The 26,917-nt window shown below is 39.6% G+C and overlaps 1 protein-coding gene across 1 annotated transcript in view; it reads left to right on the forward strand.

Moving 5' to 3' along the window:
- The first annotated feature begins 1,081 nt into the window (after positions 1 to 1,081).
- Positions 1,082 to 26,917, forward strand: part of LOC103179790 (myoD family inhibitor domain-containing protein-like) — a 32,186-nt gene continuing 6,350 nt past the window's right edge. The window contains exons 1-2 of the mRNA XM_042339672.1: positions 1,082 to 1,162; positions 1,951 to 2,038. Of these exons, the coding sequence (XP_042195606.1) occupies positions 1,951 to 2,038 (88 nt within the window). The 5' untranslated portion in view covers positions 1,082 to 1,162. The remainder of the gene's footprint in view (positions 1,163 to 1,950; positions 2,039 to 26,917) is intronic.

Here is a 26,917-nt window from a genome sequence, read left to right on the forward strand (position 1 = left end):
GGTGAAACAAAGACAACATTCCTATGCCAAGAGCGTTGCGAAGAAGAGGGACTTGGAAAATTGGAGTGGGTTCCATCAGGAATCTCTGTGTCCCAACATGATGCCTTGGCTCTATAACAGCCCTGCCTGTATTCACAAGGCACCAGTACTGAACCTGAGTTTTAATCACCCCAGAAGCTACCACCACTCTAAGTCCTGCTTTTATCCCAGTTATGGATCTAAATACCCACAGCTGGATCGAAATACTGGTGGTCCTGTAGCGTATTGGTTAGAGCACTCACCTTGCAAATGAAAGGGCCTGGGTTCGATTCCCGGGCAGGGCAAAACATTAGGCAAGTTTCCTTACTCCACACGCCTCTGCTTAACTAGCAGTAAGTAGGAACCTGGTTGTTAGTTGAGTGGAGGATCACTTTTCTGGGGGTTATAATCCCTTCAAAAACACATAAATAAAATAATAATTTGCTCAGTCAATCCACGACTGCTTGTGGGGACGCTGCTGTGCGCAATTGGCTGCCGCGTTTCGCCCACAAAATATACCATCATTTCACTTTGCAGCGCATCCAAGTGAAGCGCTTTGAGACGTCTCGAAGACGTGAGAAGGCGCTGCCTCAAAAGCAAGGAACATTATCATTAATATTATTATTATTATTATTATTATGAATCTCCACAGTCGGAGCAAAACACCCACACCTTATTCTCTGATTGCTAAATCCTTTGCACAAATTCCACTCCCTTTGCTGTGTTCTCTTAACACCCCCCTCACTCCCCCACCCCCACTCCCCCTCACTCACTCCCACACCTGACTGCATAACCAAAGCCCTGCTCTGGTGTCAGACAGTCCCAGATGATTCCAAGCAGAAGTAAGGAGAGATGTGCCTCCATCCATCCATCCCTCCCTCCCTCCCTCCCTCTCTCTCTCTCTCTCAGTCACTGTGTGACTGTCATGTGCACAGACTGACTGACTGAGCGCTGCGTGCATTCCGCGCAGGCTCCATCCATCTGGGCAGAGAGAGAGAGAGAGAGAGAAAAAAAATAAGAGGGAAAGAGAGAGATAAAAGAGAGAGATAGAAAGAGAGAGAGAGAGAGAGAGGGAGAAGGTGGAGGAGGAAGAAGAAAAAGGATCGAGATCCCTCTGCGGGCGTGGTGTCCAGCAGACAGGCAGGTGGGTAAAACCTGGGTACCAGATGCCATCTGTGTGCCCATTGCTCTCTTGAGTGCAAGACTTTCTGCGCTGTGTGTGTGTGATGCTGTGAAGATAAGGTGACTGCACTTCATCAGGGAGGGTGATCAGGGCACTGCAGGGTCATTTGCAAGAGAAAGTGGCATTTAAAATGTGCAACACACATGTTAGTATCAGTGCTATGTCGATAATATAATAGAACGTGCAACACAACTATTATTATTATTATTATTATTATTATTAAGAGTACTCAGGGATGATGATTCCACCTCTGCCCTCTCTTTCCCATGTTCTGGTGTGACATAATGTGGGGTCTAGGGTACATCTCTCAGGCAGTTTGCCACTTTTTAAGTGGCTGTTGTTATTTTCCTGGTCCACCAGTGAGTGCATTTGGTTTCATCTGTTTTTAAGTTGCTGGAGAGTGAGTTGGGGGGTGGGGAGGGGGAATGTTTTTTTTTTGGAGAGTTTGGACAGTTTGCATGAAGCTGTGTGAGTGCCCATTGCAATAGAAAATTGATATTTCGAGCAAAATTGCTGTTTATAGTGAGAAATCCCTCCGCGTCGTGGTTATTTGTAGCCACAGGAGTTATTTTGCCATTGTTGGATTATCGAACAACATTTTAACATAACGAGATATAAAAATATTTTTTTCTTCCAGGAAAGAAGGGCAATAAAACTGCATCAATTCCCTGGGAACTTTTAATTCGGTTTAATGAAGACAAGGAATTTGTTTTGGCTTCTTAAGAGCTAATAAACTGTTACTTTTATAGATGTCTGACTCCAGGACAGATGTGGGGGAGCCAACACCCCCAGGAAACCTTGGCTGTATCAAGGAGACTAGCTCTCCGTCAAGTAACAGTAAGTTTTCGTTTTGCTGCTAAATTTTGCGTTAAAGTTCATAATCTCGACTCCATAAAAAATTAAAATATTAAAGTTCATAGTCTGCTCCACAGTATTTAAGTATTGTAGTTGCAAAGCAGGAAACAAACGAACCCTGTTGATAGCTGGAGCAGGTTTACTACCTATAATTACACTTTGGTTAACACACTGATCACACACGCCGCAAAAGGCACTGGTTTACAAAATACAGTCACTACGCTTCACAGAAAGATCCTGCAAAACACTATCCTTGATTTTGATACAGCGCCTTGTCACGTCTTCGAGACGTCTCAAAGCTCTTCACAGAATAGACTGTAAAGTGAATTGACTGTATATTTTATGGGTGAAACGCAGCAGCTGATTGCGCACAGCAGCGTCCCACAAACAGTCGTGGATTGAGAGACCGAGTTATTTTTTTCAAAGAGAGACTTTGAGAGGTCCTCTCGACGTGAAAGACGCTATATCAAATGCAAGAATTATTAAATATATTATATATTATTTATTTAGTTACTAACTAGTTAACTTGAAAGGACTGGACTGGCTGAAAGACATACGCTGGAGGAGGAAAAAAAAGTAGAATGGGGCGCAGCTTAAAACCAAAATATTGATCAGTGAATCCAAATATATTCCTTTAATGCAAACTATGGGAGAGTGCATTGAATTTGGACCATCCTAATCTGAAATTGATACATTGTTATACAGCTGTAGTACTGCATAAAGGAACATTAATCTGATTAGGGAACACACACGCAAAGTGACGAAGGGAATTAGCTGCTCCTTTCACACACAAACACCTCGAAACCCCATCACAAACCATGAGCACGTGTCTAGTTGCAACGAGGATACTTCTGAACAGACTGAATAGAGGAATCTTAATTTAATGAGAGGTCGGAAAACTTCAGATCGTATTCATTGTAAAACCTCTGGTTAATTTCATCTCCCCGAATGCGCAGATTATTGTATTAGGCAATAATAATAATAATTATCCTTGCAATTGCAATGTCGTTGAGACGTCTCAATGCGCTTCACAGAATATATTGTAAAGTGGATTGACTGCGTATCTGTGGCGAAATAATATCAGTGTGTAACAAAAGAAACTTAACTAGAATTTCTTGAGCGCGGGAAAGAAAGTGCTGAACCTTTACTATATTGCAAATTATCCTGGGAATCAGCATGTCCCGAAGTAATGAAGGTAAATAGTAGTGCATTGTTTTGAATTTGACCCTGAGGTGCACTGCTTTTCGTGGTGTGATTTCAATCTATTTCAAGTTTATTGAAATCGTTTACATCCATTTTCCAAAGAGTTGATCTGAAAAACAGCCAGTGTTCGTTCTTTCAAACCAGGCTTGTAAAGAAATGTACAAATCAAATAGAATTCCAAGCAGTGGCGTCAGCAATAGATTGATTAAATGATTTTAGAACAGGAGGAGACAGAAAGCACACACTATACACCGACCGGAAAGATGTTCATCCAGGGTAATGGTGGCTATCTTGGCAGTTAGACATATTCCTGTGCGTTAATGCTAAATTCCAGTTAAATAATCATTTTAAAAATCCTTGCATTTGATTTAGCACTTTTCACGTCTTCGAGACGTCTCAAAGCGCTTCACAGGATAGACTGTAAAGTGAATTGACTGCATATTTTGTGGGCAAAACATGGCAGCCAATTGCGCACAGCAGTGTCCCACAAACAGTTGTGGATTGAGTGACCAAATTATTGTTATTATTATTTTTCTTGAGGAATTATTATCAGGCGTGTGGACTAAGGAAACTTGCCCAAGGTTTCGCCTTGCCGGAAATCCAACCCAGGTCTCTTGCTTGTGAGACGAATGCTCTAACCACTGAGCTACAGGACTCGTGAAATGTAATGAAACGCAGTAAAACTGTGATAACACTTGTGCTTGTGGTTACCGGCCAGATTCCTGCACGTTAAAGAATGTCCAGGCTGGTCAGATCACCAGCAAAGTTACTTCCTGCACTGTGCACAGGAAGCACTGCTGACATCACTTTGCGACTGAAGTACCACTGGCATCACTTCCTGCACATAGTGTCCATGTATGGTGTGCAGGAAGTGGCATCAACAGCGACCTGATGACCTGGAAGTCGGGCATTTTCCGTGTTTCACAGTGACGCGGGGTTTGAGACATTGGAAGATGCTATAATAGTTGTACTGTAATTTGCATTATCTGTGTAGGAATAGCATTGTAAAGTATCAGTTTTTGGAAATAACATATACAGTACAAAGGATGGGGACGGAGAGGCGGAAGGTGGTGTTGGCCGGGCGGGTGTTGTGGAGCAGGCAGCAGCCTGCGAAGTGGAGGGAGAGGACAGGTTAATATGGGGTTAGCAGGTCACAGAGGTAGGGAGGGGCAGGACCGTGGAGAGCCTTGAAGATGAGGACGAGAGTTTTGAACTCTTGGAGCCAGTGGAGTCGGGCGCGGGCGCGGGTGGGGGTGATGGGGTCACGGAGCCTGGCGCGAGAGAGGTCACGAGATGCAGAGTCGCTGATGATCTGCGGCTTGTGGAGGGAAGAGTTGGGAAGGCCGACAAGCAGGGAGTTTGTCGTCGTCAAGCCTAGAAGTGATGAATGTGCGGATGATTCTGTATATTGTGATGAATTTGCTGATGGATTAATGGAAAAGTCTGTATGAGTTGACTAGTAATGAAATGGAAGCACAAAGTTTTGGAGTAATATGAATGATAAAAGTCGGATGGAGGCTTTGCTTGGGTTGTAATGTACAATAGATGTCGTACTGTTCACATGCTTCCCCTGTAAACATTTTAATCTTGAAACAGTTAAACATGCTCAGAAAGTGTTTGACATTAAAATCTTTGGGTTTTAAGTAAGAATCTCATTTTGAATCATAATTTATACTGCAATCTCCCAGTGTTTACATGGAAATTAAATCATCTGGTTTACTAATCTACATTTGGAAGTCATTTAGATCTTATTAAAGTCCAGCTGAATTATAATGAGCACCTTATGTCTGTCCATTGACGTTTAATATCCATCGGATGGTAAAAATGCTCTTCCGTTCAAACGTTACAGATTAGCAAATTAGCAGCAACTTTCAACTTTATACTGTGTTTACAACAAGCAAGTTCTTACTGACTAACTCAACACTAGCATTGATCAAGGCTTGGAACAGATTGGCTGACTGTCCTCTTTTTCTTCTTAAAAATAGTTCATGTGAAACATAGGGAACGATAATAGATTTTGGAGTGTAGTGTCCTGTAGCTTAGCGGTTAGAGCACTCGCCTCGCAAGCGAGAGGACCTGGGTTCGATTCCCGGCAAGGTGAAACTTTGGGTAAGTTTCCTTACTCCACACGCCTCTGTTTCCCTTGCAGTAAGTAGGAACCCGATTGTTAATTGATTGGCCGATCGATTTGCCGGGGGTAACAATCCCATCACATAAAATAATAATAATTTGTTCATTCGTTCCACGACTGTTTGTGAGACACTGCTGTACGCATTTCGATCACAAATATACGGTCAATTCACTTTACAATATATTCTATGAAGCAGCTTCGGACGTCTCGAAGATGTGATAAGGCACTATATCAAATGCAAAGATTATTATTATAGATTTTAAATGGGAAAAACACAGACAAATTATTAAAATATGTAGAATGAAATGAAAAATGTTGAAATAACTAAGTTTATAATATTGTATGCTAAGCAGGAATCCATGTGACCTTTCTGCTTCAGATACTTTCTCGTAAAGCTTTGCTAAACATGAACATTGCTGTTTAAAAAAATATATAAATCTCCCAGGAAATATTTAATGTTAACTTGGGTAAACTTAGCACCTTTAAAATCGTTACTTTTTTTTGCTTTGAGATTTACATACTAAAATTTATAACGATTTTGCCAGAATATACTGACACAACAGGAAAATAAGAGCATTGATTGAAAATAAATCTCTTATTTACTTGTTTGCAAGGTACATTAGCATGTAATTTAATTTTTTTACTGAAACATTGGATAGAAATTTCACCTGAATCTGGATTGATTCTCTGACCACAGCCTTGCAGAGTGTTTGTCAGTTTCTTAAATAGTCATTAATTTTGAAGACAGTTTTCTGTAAGTTTTAAGAATGCCAGAAATTGGACTTCAAAGTTAAAACGGAGTTGAATAATTTGCCAAATATGCCACACTTTGAAATGCTATGTAATACAGTAAACCAAGACCCAGGTGGAGTTTGACCCCACATGTTTTTTATTTACAAGTATAATACTATATAGATCGAGACATTTCAGTTTGAGAATGGTATTACTTGCGATTACAATTATATAACAGCAGAATACATTACTTTTGATATGAAAGAGCACAATGAACCATTCATTACTTTGATAGCACTAAAACCCAATAAGAAATTGCTGGTATAGAAATGAAAGCTTTGGCGGATTATTGTACAGCAGATTAGAAGCAAATGGTACAATATTTCTGCTTAAAAGGATTTCAGGCTACAGATAAATGATGTGCTTATGTTTTGATCACATGAACCATTATTATATATTGACTCGATAATATAATATAGAGAGATTTCACTCGTACTTTTCTGCATGCTAGTTTTTTTTTAAATTCACAGTGCATCATTCATTCTCTGTAGTAATATTGATAACATTGGTTTTTATTAAACCCAAGTTTGATTTAAGAAATTAAGCCTTCTTCGTAATAGAAAAAAAAAGGATAGTCATTGCAAAATTCTACATGCAGAATTAATTGTCCTTTGGTAGTTTGTAAATAACTATGTGTATTTCACTCTGGCAACTAAAAATCAACCCCAACAAATTCCTGTCAAATAATTATCAGATTTAGCTGAATTTCACCATCTAGAAAATCTCATTGCAAAATCGTTATAACATCTGTAAAGTTATTTAAAGTTGCATCATGTTTGGGATGAATAAAGCCTTTATTGTTTCCAATATAAGAAATGGGACAACCTTTATTCGGATAAATGTTTAATCTTGATCAAGACCATGGTTTGATTAAAGCGCAATGCAAGAAGCAGCCTCTGATCACGATTTCAGCAGTGCACGAAATTAAATCATTCAGTATTGCAAAAATCTGTACGTGGACAAGGGCTTATGACAACATTTGTGTCAAAAATCAGTCATGATTTTTTTCAGGATAATATTGACAGTCATTTTAAAACTTACAGATCTAAAAGAATGGAAAATAGTTCAAAACCTGCTGGAATCTGCTACAAGGTCTGGTAATAATCCTAGCAAATAGGAGTTTTATAGGAACATAAGATTCCACAGGACTGGAAGAGCTGTTGATGGCCATCTGGCATAATCCAAAATGAATGACAAAAATCATGACCTATTCTAATTCTCATACACCTCAATCGATTTCTTCACCAAATAGCTATCTAATTCCCTCTTGAATTTGCTGACATAATCTACCTTTAACGCTTCCCTGAAAGGGCTCCGCTAATTATCACTGAACACCATCTTTTTTTAAAAAGGTGTGTCTGTCTCCCCCAAAATAATGCTAATATTAAGGGAGGTACAAAACCTGCCCAGGAAATCATGGGCTAACCTGAAGTTTAAAAACTGCTTTGCCCTGCCTGATATCTGACCATGTTGCACTATAGCAGATGCAAAATGAATATAGCTGCACAGCAAATCTTTGCCATAATTAATAGCTGTTTATGTAAACTACATCTTTTCATAGTTTCAATTATTTTCCCCACAGTCATTTTGCTACATGCCTTCTTTTGTATTACTGACTTGTATATATCATTTATTTTATCTTGTAGTATCTTTCCATCAACAGTAATAGATTTTAGAAAATATTGCTGTGAACCAATCAATTCAAATAAACTTCACAATACAATCTGTTCAAAATAAGTCTTGTGTTTCTTTTTTGGAAAGGCCAAATTTCCCACCATTAATTTCCTTGAAGTCCTGATTTGTGAGGCATATAATAATAGCAATTTTTAATATAATTGAGCCGTCCGTCTACACAATACACAGTTAAGTAGATTAATGGCCTCATTTTTACCCTTGCAAATGCAAATCCATTGTACATCTATAAACAGGGATCTCTTTGAAGATCATAAGGAACAATGAAATCCAGTCTTATTGCATTTTATATTTTAATCACGCTTCCAATGAAATTGCTCTATTATACATGCGTACAGGTACATTTAAGTCAGTTAGGTCATTCATGTGGCTATTGTATCTATCTCTCTCGGCTCCAGAAATGTCATGATACAACATACATATCAAAAATATTTAGAGTTCTCATTTGGTGGCATCATTGTGATGACTGCTACACAGTAATTCCTGAAAATTGCACTCTGAGACAGAGTGGTTTGGAGACTTGACTCTCATTAACAGAGGTAATTGTGCTAATGTGTCAAATTAAGAGTACTCTTCTGTAATAAGTAAAGATGCATTCATTTCCCCTTATTTTCTCTGCATCACAGTCCCAAGTTAATATCTCTGCATCAAGACCCTTTCGCTTAGTCTAGACAGTTGCAGAGTGGAGGTATCATGGAATCATAGAATTATACAGCACAGAAGGAGGCCATTCAGCCCATCGTGTCTGTGCCAGCTCTTTGAAAAGCGCTATCCAAATCAATCCCACTGCACCGCTCTCTCCCTATATCCCTGCAAACTTGTTCTGCCCAAATAATTATCTACTCGTACTGTTCATTGCGAATGGTACCATCAACACCACATCTTGAATGACCTGGCAGATGTACTGTAGGTAATAACCCACCCCTCAGTTCTTTAGTGACTGACAATTACTTTTTGTCTGAATAATACATGAGTGCTATCAATCGTGGCTCATCTTAAGTATTGGGTTCTACTTGGGGCAGTCCAAAAAGCTATTCAGCTTAGGTCGACCTATTTTGTCCTGCAGGAAATGTTAAATAGATCCTGCATGTTTTCCGGATGCTGGAGGCTTTCTGGTGACATAAATCCAGCACAACTTGAAAGCTTTGTGGTGGAAACCACGGGTATTAAACTAAAAGCTAGGAACCTGATCTACTGTGTAGTAAAACAAAAGATTCCCCATTACTCTGGAGCCTGGTACCGTGCCAGGTTTACAGCAGTATTCTCTGGGTAAGCAGATCAATGGGCAATATGAAATTTGCACTGTGCATAATTTGCTACCTGACCATATCATTCAAAAATGCCAATCCATTTGACAGAGTGCTTTAAAGTGCTAGCGGGTAGAATCCCAGTTTCTACGGTTATTCTGATTCGCAGACTGCTTGTTTATGAAGATGTTGATTTCTCCTTTGTTTATTGCCATTGAAGTCAATTAATTGAGATTTAATAAATGGAGTCAGAACAAGTAAAATTGTGGGCAGTGAGATTCAATTGTGTTAATATCAGTAGAAAGTGTGTATTTGTTTCTGTTGATTTGATCTAATTTGAGTGATTATAGTGTCTGGTGACTGATGGATGAATCTCGTTTCATTTTGCTTTGAAAATTTTGCTAGTTTAGACTTTCAGGAGCTCCTTATTTTCTCAATGAACCAGTCAACCATTAAATAGTTGTCCTCAACAAAGCTAGTCTTCTGCCTTAAAACTCATCATCTCTGCTTCCCTAACATTAGGTCTCTCCTCAGAACTCCCTCTTCACCCTCAAATTTATCCCAAATCAACCAACTTCTCTGCAAACATCACAAAATCAAAAAATAGACTGCTTCTCTTCTGTGATCAACCTTCGAAAATATCCGATATTATTAAACCCAGATGCTGACTTCACTAAGTCTGGTCTGATCTCTCTTCTCCCCAGTGCCAATGTAATTTGAGCACTGACAAGCTGTTGCTGTCAGAAGCACCAGAAATACTGTAGTCGTGGTCATAAGGAACAGCTGAATTCATTCATTTTCCCATTCATTTATCACTCAAGAGTGAGATTATTCTTGTTTTCTACTCAGGATCATGAAGTAACTGTTATATTTTATGCTGAAACCTAAATAATGTTTTAATGTTGATTTAGCTCTCAAAGGGGATATCAACAATAATAATCCTTGCATTTGATATTGCACATTTCACATCAGGGGGACCTCTCAAAGCGCTTCACAAAATTTACTGCAAAATGTAGTGACTGTGTATTTCTGTAGGTGAACAAGCCTATGTATACTAGAGTTTATTTCCTGGGCCTTTTCTTTTGCATGCATATGATATGCATGCAACTTCACTTTTTAGTCTTTTTAGCAATGAGAGGATGCATATTTTGAAGGTGAGTAGGCCGGGTCCCTAACACATACAGAAACTCATCACCACACTTAAGGGTATCCATAGAGAGTTATAATAATCCTTGTATTTGATACAACGCCTTATCACATCTTCTAGATGTCTCAAAAAGCTTCACAGAATATATCTTAAAGTGAATTGATTGTATATTTTGTTGGTGAAATGCGGCAGTCGATTGCGCACAGCAGTGTCCTCACAAATAGTCGTGGATTGAGCGACCACATTTCTTTTAAGGGATTATTACCCACTAAAAAGCGATCCACCAATCGACTAACAACCGGCTTCTACTTACTGCTGGGTAAACAGAGGCGTTTGGAGTAAGGAAACTTGCCTAACGTTTCGCCCTGCCAGGAACTGAACCCAGGTCCTTGCTTGCGAGGTGAGTGCTCTAACCACTAAGCTACAAGGCTCCACTGATTGAGTGTATAGAATGCTGTAGAATGCAAAAGGAAGGAGTGAATACCTATTGTAAATTAAGATCCATTGCAAAAAGGAAATCATTCCAAACGTTGCAATGGATGTTCATAATCTTTGTTCTCTGACTGTCTCTTCTAATTTCATTTGACTACATAAAGCAGTGGTATGTTTGAAGGATACTAGCTTGGGTGTGTGTCCCCTCTTCGCACAGCTCTCAGTTCTTTGATGATATCAGCAATGTTTGAAGAGTATTACTCCTCTCTTGAACAATAGTACTCAGTGGGCTGCTAGACTGGGCTTATACCCCTGAGGGTAGGGTGCAGACAATACTGGAAAGATTAAAGTATTGTCCTTCTCCTTTCTGTCCAATATCCCGTTTCAATTTTCTCCTAAGTGGACAATGAGCTACCAGTATATACAATACAATACAAAATTTGTATGATGCCTTTCATGCCAGAAGGACGTCCCAAGCCGCTGGAAAGTCAGGGATTTGGACTCCGAGGAAATAGTTTATCTGTATCTATGCTATCAAATCCCTTCATTTATTTTAGAAACCTCAATCAGATCACCCCTCAATCTTTTGAACTCAAGGGAATAGAGACTAAGTTTATGCAACTCTTTAAGCCATGATATCGTTCTGGTGAATCTGCGCTCGGAGCCAATATAGCTGGCACTAATACAACAGTTTCATCTGGAGATTACATGGACAGACCTCAAGAGAAATGGAGATGACCAGTGCATTATCATGAGCTCTTCTGATATTCAGGTAAAGATTCACCTCACCTTTGGTAATGTCGGCCTCTAATGAGATTTCGTCACCAAAGAAGCTAGGTGTAATGCTGAACAGAATTTTTAACTCGCTGTTGGATAGAATACAGAGAGCTTGACAATGCAGTATTACTTACAAAGGACCTTGGGTGTGCTTGATTCTAGCAGTGGGTGTCTGAAACGAGAGCAAGTTCTGTGCTTCAGTACTGTATTAACATGCCTCACCTTGATGAACAGAAGCATTCCATCCACATTATTTTCTAGCTGAAGTCCACGTGGAAGGTAAATGAAAGGAAGAATCGAAATATAACCACACCAACTGCAGTTTGATCTAAGAGGTCAATAATGGGTTTCCATCAGTGGTAAATATGTATACTTAATCTCTTCCTGTATTCCATTACAGGGATCACCACCAGATTATTTAAAGGGTACCCTCATAAAGATGAATAACACTTATTCAGTTTGCCACTGCACTTTACAATGTATCCTGTGAGAAATCTTTCTGACATGAATTATATCAAATGCAAGCATGATGTAAGCATTATTTATTAGAATAATCCATGCATTTGATCGTGTGTCTTATCAAGTCATTGCAACAGCTTCACAGGATCTGCTTTGAAGTGTAGTGACTGTGTATATGTAGGGAAAACTTGTAGCCTACTTTAACTAAATATTTCCTTTAAAAAACACATTAATACTGTCTGCATCTCCTTTAATATCCTGGGCGTTGTTAGGGTGAAAGATACATTTTGGTACTACATTCCAATGTTGATAAATATGTAACTAATTTGCTGAGAAATGGTTTGCTTGGATCAAACCTTCATTTGGATTAGGTCGGCATTTATCTGGATTTAACGTTATTGATGATTACAAACCAATTAGTAAGGTCACATCTCAATTCCAGTTGTGATACATTGTAAAACGACAGGAAAGGAGCAGTGAATGTGTGTCAGTCTGCCATTATCCAGAAAGCTTTTATGTATCATAGCTGAGTCATGAGGGAACTGATAGAGAGATAACTTACATAATTGGCAAGGAAATGGTAATCTCCACAACCACATCAGCTATTTGACTAAAGCCTCTTAGTGAAGCCTAGAGTGACAGATAACAATATATCTTAAAGATCATTACACTTAGCTTGTCTGAAGCTTTTAAGTGAATAGGTAGCGAGCGCTTTAATAGCTGATCATACTAAAAAAAAGTGCACATGAAAACCCTTCCCTTTTGTTTTGTGTATTGTTGTACATAGTACAAAGGGGTTTATTTAAGGTGCCTGTTGCTCTCGGGGGGGGGGGGGGGGGGGGGGGGGGAGGGTGCGGGGGGTAGCAGAGGTAATGCCATACTTCACTTTGGTGCAAAGGTGCAAAGATGTACTTTGTGAATATTATTATAATAATCTTTCACGAATGATTAGGAATGCAGAATAATCCAGGTTGCTTTGAAAAGAAATCAGCAGAGCATCTCTATCAAAGATCACGGTGATATAAACAGATAACTTAATAATAAGAGTACAATAATAATACTTGCATTCGATAAAGAGCCTTTAATGTCGGGAGGATGTCTCAAAGCACCTCAAAGGATTTACTGTAAAGTGACTGTTTTGTAGTGAATGCATAGGGAGGAACGTGCTGTTAAATGCTAACACATTAAAGCCTTATTTTGTTCTATAAATTAACAATTAGTCGCAGAAATTGCACGTTAAGAGTTAATTTGTTATTATATTTTCAGCTGTTAATCCAGTCATATTACTGCATGTTTCTGGTGCTCATACATGCTTCATTCATACATTATTTTATGAATTCTTCCTTAATATTTAATCAAACCCTTCAAAAACAACATTCTCCAAATTGTAATGGTAGCTGTGTAATACAGTTGCACGACACCATTTAAAACTCAGTAAAAATCTTACTAGTTTTCTTGGCCAGACAAGTGTTTGCGAAGTCAAAGCAGTGATTCACTGAAGGACAAAATGAGCGAATGTGAAACGGTTCGGGCTCCACTCAGAAATGCTCCCTTAACAGTTCTTGCAAAGTCCAAAGGAAGCATTTTTCAATCTAATTAAAGAGCCGGTCACGCAACTGACTTTTATTAATATTGAAGTATCAACCCATAATAGCAGCAGAGTTCTCCTTGGCCAATATGTTTCAGAGCTGGATTTAGAATGATAAAAATAATAACAATAACACTTGTATTAGATATTGCGCCTTTCGTATCAGGGGGATGTTTCAGAGCACTTCACAGGACATCCTGTGTTTATTATCCAGGATATGCAAAATATTAAAAAGGATATATTGGTATCTAAATTTCGATTAGGGGCGTACGTTTCTTGCATGCATTTGTCAAAGTTAGGGATGTAGGAAAGTATGGAAGAAGCCATTCAGCCCATCAGGCCCACACCCTCCACAAACCATGCTCCTGCCTATTGTGGATCTCATCACATTCACAAGATCACAAAATTGTTTCAGATGAAGAAAGTGGGTTGGTTCATCTCATCCTTCCAGAATACCCCTCCTCATCATACCATCAAGCTGTTTTTTTAAAATGAGTCCAGTGTCCTGGCCTCAACCAACCTTCCCGGTAACCTTTTCCAGTCGTTAATTACCCCTTGCATGACAAAATGTTTCCTGCAGTCTGCCCTGAAAATGTCCTTTTGCAGCTCCAAACCTATGTCCTCTTGTTCTGTTGTTCTGCTGCATCCTACAAGCAGAGCAAAAATAAATCAATGCATTTCAGAGGAAACCTGATGCATACATGAGGGAGAAGGGAATAAAAGGATATAGGAGAGGGGAATAGGAGGGTGGAGTATAAACACCGACAAACCACTTGGGCCAAATGGCCTGTTTCTCCACAGTAGGATTCTATTTAATCCAGTGTCACTGTGACTCCAGGTCCAGGAAGTGGTTTCTCCAGGTGAGTGCAGTACAAATTATCAAGCCTCAAATCCAATTTGCACCCATATCATGTTGATTTCTCACATCCGTTCAACGCAAAAAAAATGGGGGGATTCAGCTGGATGTCTGACACATGTGGAAACCCATCACCGTGCTTAAGAGTATCCAAACCAAGCTGAGATTTCCATGCATCCCACCTACACATGGAAATCCCAGAGATAGATTGTTGGAATGGAATGTGCACTCTCTCCCTGGAGGGACACATCCTGCTTACTTAATACCTGAAAATATTAGGCACAGGTTGGCAAGAGCCAAAACTTGGGGACCCTAGAGTGTGGGTTGGGGTACCGCTGGAGTCTAACCAGCTAAAACCACATAGCTTGCCATTAATGTTGCTTTCCGGCAAGCTTTCCCACTGCTTATCCAGCTAGGATCACCCTACCTGTTAGGGCTTTGGTTTGCAGGGTTAACAGGAGCTGAGTGGGATGTCTCCCTGTCCCTAATGACTCGTCTGCCCTTCCAGGTCCTGCCGATGAGTCAGGCTGGGCTCTGCTGTCATCAGCAGTGCCCTGGAATGCCGTGGACCTCCTGGCTCAGGAACCGGACTACCGAGATGGCTACAGAGGACTGGCTCAATTCCAACATTCCATGGCCCGGCATGTCACCTTGGAGCCAGTCCAACTTCAAGGAGCCCCGGCGTAATACAAAATTGACAGCCTAAACTAGGCATTAATTAGCGAGGGGCAGAGTAGGCTTGACTGACCTCCCTTTCCTATGTTCCTATTATGCCAGGTGCTTAGTGATATCGATTCAGTTTCAACAGTATTTTAGTGGCTGCAGGTGTAGGAAGCTAAAACTCCTCATGTTTATCCTTCCAGTTTTTTGGAACCTTTGTTAAATTGTACAATTCGTTAGTGTGCATTGCTTGTGGATATCTTATAATGTCAGGAAGAATGTGCTGAAGCTCATCATTACAAAATTCCTCCCCATGCTGGGTTACAGGAACTCATTGCCAAGGCTTTGTTTTTTTTTAAATGTTGCTCTTTGCGTATGTTAATTTGGAAATCCTATTCCAAAGATTTGCCAAGGAAATTCAATGCTCCAAGTAAAGTTCATACTTTTACCTCTTGCTTGACTCTACGGTTAGCATTTTAACTCTACAACCACAAATTGGATGTGGTACTTCATGCATTTGCCTCCCGTGCAAACATTCTTTAACTCTGACTTGTTATTTTAAGTCAGCTTTCCTGCCAATCTTTTGTTCCCATATTCCGTATTGTGACATTGATCATAAGTAGCTTCTTTCCTCCTCCTTTACAGCTACGGCTGGCTTTCTGAATGGTACTTTAGCTGGCTAAACGTTTGATAAGCCAGCTGAATCGTTGTCAGCCTGTCAAACTGGTTTTCAATTCCTTTTAGGGTAAAATATACTCGCAGGATGTTGCCTGAGCCTTTAGATGTACAATTTCTAAATTTGAATTCTGAGGAGACATCGCTGTGATAAAGCTGGATTTTTTTTATGGTTAAACCCTTTTATCTTTGGAGCTGCATTATTATATATAAAAAGCTGACTGCATCAATCAGCGTGCTAAACGCTGCAGAATATAATTATAAGTGACACTGTAATCTTGAATTTCTATTGAATTCATGATTGGTTTTCAGGAGTTGCAAAAATATGCACAAGATTTTGACATGATATAGTTAAAATGCCACACTGCATATTTTATTCACAATTCGGGAATTTGATTCAAATAAACATTCCTGGGTACGAACGGATTGAAGCTGTGACTAAATTGGTACAGTCACAATCTTAGATGTTAGAAGTTAGCTCACACCTGGCTCTCCCTCCATCACCCTCAGCCGATTCCAAACCAGTGCCTGGCTCTCAAGCTTTATGTTAGAATGCACTTTGGTTTCCACAATCATCTTTCCTGCCTAAATCTCTTTCAGTATTAAAGTTACAGGACTTTAATACAAACTTTAAAAAAATGCAAAAATAGTCAACTTCCAGACACTTCCATTATATAATATAATAATAATCCCGGCATTTGATATAGTGTCTTACGCTGTTGAAACATCTCAAAGCCCTTCAGAGAATATATTGTAAAGTGGATGGGCGAAACGTGGCAGGTAATTGCGCACAGTGATGTCCTACAAACAGTCATGGATTGAGTGACCAAATTATTATTATTATCTTTTGGGGAGGGATTCTACTGGAATGTATAATTATTATGCCTAAACTTTGTGAATGTGAAGTCTTCAGTATGGGGCTACAGGGGATAAAAATGTTAAACGTAGAGCATTTGCAAACAACTTGTTGATATCAGTGCCCACAGGGCATCCACAAGTATGAGAAATGTTTCATTTAAATGTCATTGTCACGTCATTGCAGTATCTCTTCACTCAATTCACAAAGGCAGAGGGTCAATTTTATTGGCAAGATGCATCAGGTTCAGGCAATGATCCCTAAGCCAATTAAACTGATACTCCACCTGGATGCAATTTACTAAATTGCTTTGAGATTTTCAATTAATATTGATAATTACTACTTTCGAGTTATTTCCCCCCCACCACCACCAATACACTTCAAATTGCATAAACCCAGTGTGCAACCAGCTTGCTGTAAAATTCACTGATCTGCATTAATTTTGAAATGCATTGTTAAATGTCCCAGCAATGAGCAAATTCCAGTTCTCATACGGATCAATTTCTACCAGCTTTTTTGCTTACTATGTACTGCTGACTGCATAAAAGTACAACTTTGGTAATATCCGTTAAATTTTGCATTGCAGGTAGCGATTTTGCTTTCAACAAAATGAAGTGAAACCACACAGCACTGCTGTTGAGAGCCGCATTGATTCAAGTGCTGTTTTATACAGCAAAACTGTAGTGTATTATGTTCTCACTATTCCTCAATTTGGAAGAGTTTTGTGGCTCAGTCAATAAGTTAGTCAATGGGGGCTGCGATGCTTCCCAATCACCGCCTGTTAACCCTGTAAGGCAAAGCCCTGACTGGTAGGGTGGTTCTAGCAGTGAGGAACTTGCTTGCTTGCTAAGCTTGCAATACATTTTTTTAAAAAGCATTATCTGACTGTTAAGAGGCAAGCAAATTATCTTTTCTCTCCATCTCCAGATTTTGTTACTCAACCTATGTGAGGTCGGTGGGGGGTTAAAGTTTGGTTGGAACTGACGAAAACAGGAAAACATTTGTGCAGTGGAGGATTGTGAAAATGTGGAACCTCTACCCCAGAAAGCTGTACAGGCGGATTCAATAAAGATGTATAGAGAAAGACAGAGAAGTATTAATGGTGTAGTGAAAGGGACTAGCATTGGGATTAAAAGATCTGATAATAAACTGGCAGAACAAGCTCGATGGGCTGAATGACCTCCTTTTCAGTTTTTCCAATATTCCTTCAACATGTCAGAATTTTACACAAAATGGAAAATGATTGGTTTGGGATGGGATGAGATAATGCAGGACATTCTTAAAGGGGAAGGCAACTAAAATTCCCTTTGGGTCTTGATACCCTCATATTAATAATACTCAATTACTTTAAGAATAAATGCCCCCCCCCCCCAACAGTGGGAAAGACTTTCAGTGCATGACATTTCTGATTTGATTACATGTGGACTGATTCATCAAATAATTTTCCAGAATGTTGTGCTTGGCTTTTGTTGTTGAGGGACATTTTACTACTCATCCTCTTCAAAGATTTATGGTACGTTCATTGTGCATGAAACAGCGCATTACATACATCACCATTAATTGCACATGTCAAAATGCTCCACGGCTGGAGTTCGCAGAAACCTCAGTTTAGCCTGGAATATTACGCACCCCTTTAATTCCACGAGCTTTTAATTTGAGCCATTTCCATTCCAGTGGGTTTTGGCAAATACGAAAGGAAAAGTCTATTCTCTGTATTCGGTTTTGTGAAACCACTTCAGATTGCAAATTAAATTGTAATGAGCTATGGGGATGCTGGCATTAATAAATGACCTCAATTGTGATACTGAAGGGGCCTTAAGTTTCATGTATATTTCATATGTTGCAGGTCAAATTTTGTGAAACAGACAGAGGAATTGTTTCAAGATTAGAAGGAAATATAAGACGCAAGCAATTTTTTTTAAAGCAGTGTAAAAGATCCAACTTCTAAATAATCCTTGTGATTGATACAATGCCTTTCACATCAGGAGCGCTTCACAGGATTTACTGTAAAGTGTGGTGATAGTGTATTTTATAGGCGAACTTATTAACTATAAGCTTCCTTTCCATACTACACACTGGCCTTAGATCCACTCTTGGTTTAATCAAAATACCCAAGAAAATCTATATTTGAGAGTAGTATTTTAAAGTACATGGCACATGGGGCTGAGCAACTGGCCTTAATTTGGATAATAATAGACGAAACTGCTTGAAAAGAGAAGGGAGTTTCTCCCAGTTTTAATTCCTTAAAAATAAGAATAAATTGATCACTCAATCCACGACTGTTTGTGGGGACACTGCTGTGCGCCATTGGCTGCTGCGTTTTGCCCACAAAATATACAGTCAATTCACTTTACAGTATATTCTGTGAAGCGCTTTGAGACATCTCGAAGACGTGATAAGGCACTATATCAAATGCAAGGATTATTATATCCTGTGTAGTGCTTTGGGACACTCTTGGACGTAAAAGGTGCTGTATGAAATGCGAGGATTATGATCGTAACTATATTGTCCTTTATCCATGGTAGCATCCTTGTGAATCTCCACTGCACCTTCCCATATGGGCTCCCCTGTTTTCCACTAGCACAGTGATCAGATCTGAAAAACATTTGGCAGACATTTAAGCGCAGATGTGATGACATCATTGTGTCAGCAATCACATCTTCCCCAGATAATCTGTTTGTTTTGATTAAAAGATAGCGAAGAATTTGCACTTCAGCTGATATAACATCTGCCGGGTGCTGCACATTCTTTCCCATGGAACCTAATTTTCGAAGATATGTGGGGGTCAGAGGGGCTGGATTTTTTTTAGAAAACTCACTATTTCAGGCCCCTTCGGGCCACGAAAGTCAAGGAATTGACAGATTCCTTCTGACAGGTTTTCACCATCCTGAACAACTGAAGAATCCTTCAATGTTTGCATTCCCTCTTTCTTTCTCTCTCTCTCTTTCTCTTAACTTTGGATGAATTCACACTGGCCTAAGGAACTACAATTCCGCATCTAGCCCATGTACCTGGTGCTTAAGCTACCCCGTGTGAAAGGTGCTATATAAATGCAAGTTGTTGTTGTTTTTGTTGTTGTTAAGGACTGTTAAACCCAGGTACTTTTCAGTGTCTATTTTTTTCTGTCAAAAAAGGAAGATAATTGGGTGGGGGGAGGATAATTGAGACAGAAAAACCTTCAAGTTCACTTGGAGCTAAGTGATATTTATTTTGGAACATCAGAAAAATTTAATTCAGTTACATACAGTGGAGCCCCATTATGGCTGACATTAGGACACATGCACTGTACACAGGAAGTGATATGAGTGGCAACCTGATGCCTCAAAAGTCGATCATTTTGGCTTTGTGCGCTGTCCATTTGAAGCCTTGGAGGGAGCTGGCTGGAAGTATTTTTCTTTTGAGTAATGAGAATGTTGGAGTCCACACCCTTATGTTTTCTAAGCAAACCCACGTAATAATAAAGCCCGCAATGTCAGGGTTTTATTATACAGACAAAACATGAACTTTATTTTCAGTGCATTCACAGACCGAGGCAACAAATCCAACAAATTGGGGGGCACAAAAACTGTCGCACGCTTGAAACCTGCCTCACTGCATTGTTGGTTCCACGCATGCGCTCGCAATGCAGCAGTGCAGCAGTGCAGCAGTGCAGCAAAGCGGATTTAGGGCTGCACACACAGCGTCACTGACAGCAATTGAAATTGGCTATTTGTGGGGGAGGTGGTTTATGCGATTTGGGCGAAAACGTGTTTGTTTGGTTTTTTTTTAAATTGACTTTCACCCAGTATTAAGCAGTAAAAAGCAGTAAAACATATTTTAATGGTCCTCAATGACATGAGTGTTTTGATACTGGAGTGAGTTGCCAAATGTGGAAAAGCATTCCATTTCACAACACTGGCATCCTTCAACTTGACAAGAAGAAATATTTATTTTAAGGTCCGAGTTATTAAAGTGAAACAAGAACCTTTGAGTGGAGCTAAAGGCTCCGCGTATCTCATGCGGCCTGCAGATCTCAGCTTCATCAATAGTGGTAAAAAAAACATTTCACCAAAAAGTTTTGATGTCAAAACAAAAATTAAGAGAGTCAGAATGTTCTGTGCTTCTGAGGCACCACATTACCAGGTGTCAGAAATTTAATGCTGAATATTTTTGACTATTGTATTATGTTGTAGAAATTCTTTTGCAAAGCTATTATGTTTTAATCCTTTCCTAATATAGGCAGTCTATATTAATAACCCTTGCGCAAAATACTGCAGATGCTGGAAATCTGAAACAAAAACAGAAGTCGCTGGGAACACTCAGCAGGTCAGGCAGTATCTATGGAGAAAGGAAAGTGAGTCAACGTTTTGGGTTCTGCCGAAGGGTCATGGACCCGAAACATTGACTCACTTTCCTTTCTCTATAGATCCTGCCTGACCTGCTGAGTGTTCCCAGCGACTTCTGTTTTTGTTTCATAATAATCCTTGTATTTGATATTTCACCTGACCCTTTCTTTCGCTCAGCTAATGAAGTCCTGCTGCATGTCTCCCAACCCTCTGCACCACCATCAGTGACCTTGCTCTCAGACAGACACTATACCCTCAGCCACTGTGAAACTCTGTGCTACAAACCCTTCCACCTAACCTCCTCTACCTCTGATTAAATCCCACTAGAAAACCTCCCTCTTCAACCGTGCCTATGGTCATCTCCCCCTTCTTCCTTGGTCGACATCTAACCCTGCCACTGTGCAGCACTCCGAGACGCTAACCTGCCTGAAGGGTTCTGTATAAATGCAAGCGGTTGTTGTTCATATGGCGGAGATAATGTAATTGCTGTCAAGTGTATTGGACTGCTCATTTGTTGGCAAACATGGCAGATAGTTTGCACACAGTCATGTCCTACAAACAGCCAGGAAGAGAATGACTATTTGGAGGATATTTTGACCCGAACAAACTCTGTTCTCTTTTCAAACATGTGATCTTTAGCGTCGCTTCGAACAGAATACAGGCAGACAAGACAGCATCTAAGTTTAACGCACTGGATGGCAACAACAACAACTTGCATGTTTATATCGCCCTTCACACTGGACGCTTATTGATTTATGGTACCATGGACCATGAACTTGACTATGAACATGGACTATTAACTTGAATTCAAATACAGTGCTTGAACTCACAATTTTCTGAGACAAGTTGTCACCTTAGAATATAAGCATTGCTGGAACATATACCTTTAGAATTTTACAGCTCTGGGATTTACCTTCAGCAACTTGATAAATTGATTTTTTTTTACACACATAATGTGATTCACAAGCTATTTTGAGACCGGATTCCAAAGCAGTAACTCTGGCAGAGTTAGGTAGAGATCATGTCAATTTTAGAGTAAACGTTTCTTTTTTTTAAAATAAAAATGAAATGCAATAAATTACTCAAGTTTTAGTCACATGTAGTTTCTTTAAACCCTGAGATATTGAATGTTGGTTTTCAGGAACTCCCAGAAACTACATAGTGTTACACAGAGTGATAAAAGCACAAACACAGGCCGTTCAGCCTAAATAGTCTGTCTTAATCAGTGCTACCTGATTAATAATAAAAATAATAATAATCTTTGCATTTGGTATAGCACCTCATCATATCATTGAGACGCCTCAAAGCGCCTTTGAGTGGAGTGACTGTGTATTTTTGTGGGTGAAAGGCGGGAGGCAGTCAGTTGAACACAGCAGTGTCCCACAAACAGCCATGGAGTGAGTAAGCAATTTTATTTGAGGGATTGATTTTTGAGGGTAGGGCACCCAACAATCTCCCAAATATCAAAGGACGGCACCCCTCAGCACTGTCAGCTTAGACAATGTGATTCCAAATCCCGACGTGACATTCAAAGCTTTCGCCCGCGATTCTTTGCAGTGTCCACCACGTGTGCATAAGACAAACTGATAAAAACGTGGGAGAGAGAGGCCACAGTATAAGCCGATCATCAGGAAATATTATAGGCTTAGTAACTGTCAACCTCACATGATCTGGCCAGCGATCTAGTCAGCCCTTGGTAAATTGCCTTTGCATAAAACTGCTGACAAATGTTGCAGCATCTGTCTACATTTATAATAAACAGCTGTGATGGTCTGATTACAGTTTCAGCTGTAATGAAATGGACCTCCTGCTGTAAATAGTTTGGTCAAGTCTTCTGTGACTTGAGTGTTGACATATTCCCTGGCAATACCACCATCAGGTGATAAACATTGCAAATTGCCACTTACACCAATTTACTTGGGTTTTCGTTTTGCGAAGCAGAGGTAAGAGCCAAAGCAGGGAAGAGATGGTAATTCAATACGTTTTTAGTACTTAGTTCAAGGCAATGTTTATGGTATGAGATAGAAGGAAAAGGCAGGGGGATGGGATTAAACAATTTTGATAAAGAGCTAGCACCGACCAGCATAATTGGCTGAGTGACCTTCTGTGTTGAAACTTTCTGTGATTCTATTGTAAGTGGCTCCAAGATGATGTGCTTAGCAACAGGATGTTGGAATCAAGCGAGTCTTCTGTGGCTATCTCAGTAGTCTGGGTTCTTGAGTCAGGCGGGTCCACAGTACTCCAGGGCACTGCTGATGACAGAATAGCCAGCCGGCTCATTCCCCATTACTACAATTTTCTTCTCATGGAAAGCTGAAATTCTGCCGACTCTTTGCCTGTAAGACTATTTTTAACTTATTGTTTTAAGATTGTGGAAAATTCCTGAATGCATTTCTTTATATAAAAAAAGACCTGGTTTCCAAGTTAAGACTGAATTTAAGAATTATCCACAAATCTGCGTTACCTTGAATTTCACAGCAAAACACTGACTGGCTAACACCAGTTGGATTTCAGTCTGTAAAAGCACACGGTCTAATGAGGAAGGTGTTGCATTCATTTAGACTCTTTGATCCACATGTATAAAAATAAATAAACTTGGTCATGCACTTCATGGCTGTATGTGGGACAATACTGATGCAAATGGCCTGCCATGTTTGCCTGCAAGTACAGTGACTCCACAGTAAAAAACAGTGAAGCGGTTTGAGACATGCTCCCAACATGAAAGGCGCTATACCAAAGGCAAGGATTATTATTATAATTATTATCAGTAACATTGGCTCACTGGCAAAAGCGTTAGTCATGCACCCACCTTTAATTTACACAGAGTAGCATTAAAACAACCATCAAGGCATTATTTTTTGGCTTGCTGCAAAGCTAGGTCAAATGATTTAATTCATAGCAGTGTGCCACATTAAAGTGTCCCATGGAGAACACTAATGTGGGTCTGCTTTGGGTTATCACTTTGCACAGTAACAGTTCACTTCATTTTTATTCTGCTGCGAGTCTGTTTACTGCTTCACATTTGCTGCTTCGCACGCAGGTTAGGCAGATACATGCCTTCACTTTATCCTTTATAATAATTGTCCTTCCATTTGATATTGTGCCTAATCACGTCTTTGAGACCTCCCAAAGCAATTCACAGAATATATTGTAAAGTGGATTGACTGGATATTTTGTGGGCAAAACATGGATTGAGTGATCAATTTTTTTCCTTCAATATAAAAGTAGCTGGCACCGAGGAAACTGGAGTAACCAGGACCCTACGCGCTTTTGAAAGCTAAGAATGAAAAGCATCCACTTCTCTATTCCACAATCAAGTGATGCATGTGGTGTATTATAACTGTGTGATTGACAAGGTGTTTTCGAGCTCTTGCCTCCATGTACCTACAGTGATTGAGAGAATAAGCCTTTATATTCTTAGGGAAAAAATACATTTAGATTTATAATTCAAGCAAAACATAATTGTTTTTACTTCCGAACACTATAACCCATTAACTTCCCAGAAATATTTGCAGAAAATCTCTGCTCTCTCTCTCTACTCCTCCCTCCAGCAATCCCTCCCACCCCCCCCCCCACACACACACACACAGACGAACATCTTTTGATTGCTATGATAAGTCGCTGACATGGGGACTAGACTTTTAATTAGTGTGAAAGTCAAGGTTGATTGGCTGCAAATGGAAACAGCATGAACTGCAGAAAATATACAGTGTGAGAAATGTAGTAAGGTTGTGGTCAAACTAGAGGTAGCCACAGAGCAAGAATGAATTACACTTTACAGTAAATCCTGTGAAGCTCTTTGAGACACTGACGACATAATAATGCACAGTACTGTATCAGGTGCAAGGATTATTGTTAGTATTAATATTTAATCCTTGGACTTTTTATAAAATATATTGGATTTTACATTTTATCCCCACCGTTTTCTAATTTCCCATTCACTTTAGAAACACACGGAGATCAACTCATGTTCTTTTCCCCAAACCTTCAGCAAGTTTATGTGATAGTTGCAAGTTGTACTTTTTTGATGGATAAAATGATACAAAATTAATTTCTTTCTGGCCCTGATTGAGAAATCTAGCCCCATTTTACAAGGTGCTGCACATTAGAAGTGCTCAATAGATTCAGTAAATCAGGAGACACGCAGTGCGTGCAGGAATCTGTCTAGACACTGTCTGCTCCACTAATTGTACAAACTTGCAAAGCTTAAAAATAAACCTATATCAGATTTATACACAAATATCAGAAATCAATGAATCTCATTAGATTTTACAGCGTAAATGGACTTTCTTGGAGAATTTTAAATGAAGGCTTAATATTTGCTGTCTTGAAATTCCTTGCCTCGGGTACATTTACAATCTTAAAAATCAGATGGAGCAGTTTCTGCACCTCCCCAACTCCCTTCCCCATGAGCAGTGTTTGGAGTTGGAGTGATTGTGGGGTTGGACGGGGTGTATAAATGGAGAACACGCCTTTATAGCTTGCCATGAACTATGATTTTCCTTTCCACGAATGAGGTTGACTGGTTCACAAGCAATAAAGGCACCAAGGAGCTTTCTGCCTGGAAATTAAACCATTTAAGAAGGAGACGTTAAATATTCTGCTTTTTGTGACGTTGAGTCCCCCGCCTCACAAACACACACACACAGGTTTAAAGACTTTTTTTGCCATCTTGAAAGATTTTCTTTTAAAAATGATTCTTCTGGATCAACAAAGCAACAAATACTAAATGTATTTGCTTATTTTATATTCCAAACCGCTGATTGTCCAGTGTCCTGGGATGTCTTTCCTGACGTGAAGGGCGATATACAAGTGGAATGTGCTGTTATTGTATTCCAACACAATAATTAGTGCAGAAACATAGAGGGTCATCCATATGGTTTGATTGCCTGTTTGCCATTGACTTCCAACAGTGCTCTAAACAGAAAATGGATCAAATCTTTGTTTCATTCTTTTATTCAGCACCTTGTTAAACCAATAAAGTAACGTCGCCATCACAGGATAGGAGATTAAAGGCTCGAAATTCCACCAAGTTTCTACCGGTAAGATCCTTTTGCCCTAATATCGAACAGAATGGTGGAAAATCTTAAATTCAGTTTTAATTGGGAAGCAGATCCTTTTCAAAAACTGCAGAAAACATGAATTCCAAATTAAGTCTACATTTTTTCCTCGATTCAATTTGAAAACAAAGTGGCCTTCCAGGCTAAGACCAGGTGAAGTTTTTGGGCATTAAATTTGACCTTACAAATGTTTGTGGTCGTGGACAATCTATTTGTTTACCTCACAGCAACAACAGTTATAATACCACGCTTCACATAGAATAAAGTTTGAGCACTTTACAGCAGGGCTGAGAGAAGAGGTATGATTGGGGAGGTATCCATAGATGCAGGCGAAGAGGTAGGTCAAAAGGGGTAGGATTTAAACCCAGGCTTAAAGCTGATGTGTATGTTATAAGCAACCAGTCAGGTGTTGTCATCAAAACACACAGCAGAAACGTGAAGCCTATTTTGAGGCTAAGCCCACGGACTTTGAGAACCTCAACCGAAAATTGAGAAAATTAATTATTTGCCTGCCGGCTATGAGCAGTTGCAGAATGTGATCTGCAGTCCATAAATAACAAGCCCAATGTGATGCAGGCACAATCATGGGAAATATCCCGGCAATTAGCAAAACGGAAGAAGAAAATGGATGAAAGATATTACCACTACTGTTTCGTACAAAGATAAAGATAAAGAACAGAAATCATTCATTTAAGTGCCGCGTGGCAAATCCTTCTGTCCTGCACCACTGCTGGGCGTCAATAAGAAATCCTGTCTGGGGGATATATTTGACCAACTGCTGGCACAGTCACAAGTAAACCAAAGCAAATAGTACTTCTTCGCAATCAATGAATGGAGTGATATCAGTGGCGACAATAGTCCAATTTTATGCTTTTGTACAGATCTCTCGTCGTGAGCTGCTTACTGCGAACTTGGTGTTCATATTTGCTAGGTATGATAGGACAAAAGAAGAAACATGCTC

Source organism: Callorhinchus milii, unplaced genomic scaffold, assembly GCF_018977255.1.
Source record: "Callorhinchus milii isolate IMCB2004 unplaced genomic scaffold, IMCB_Cmil_1.0 Scaffold12, whole genome shotgun sequence".
NCBI classification, from domain to species: domain Eukaryota; kingdom Metazoa; phylum Chordata; class Chondrichthyes; order Chimaeriformes; family Callorhinchidae; genus Callorhinchus; species Callorhinchus milii.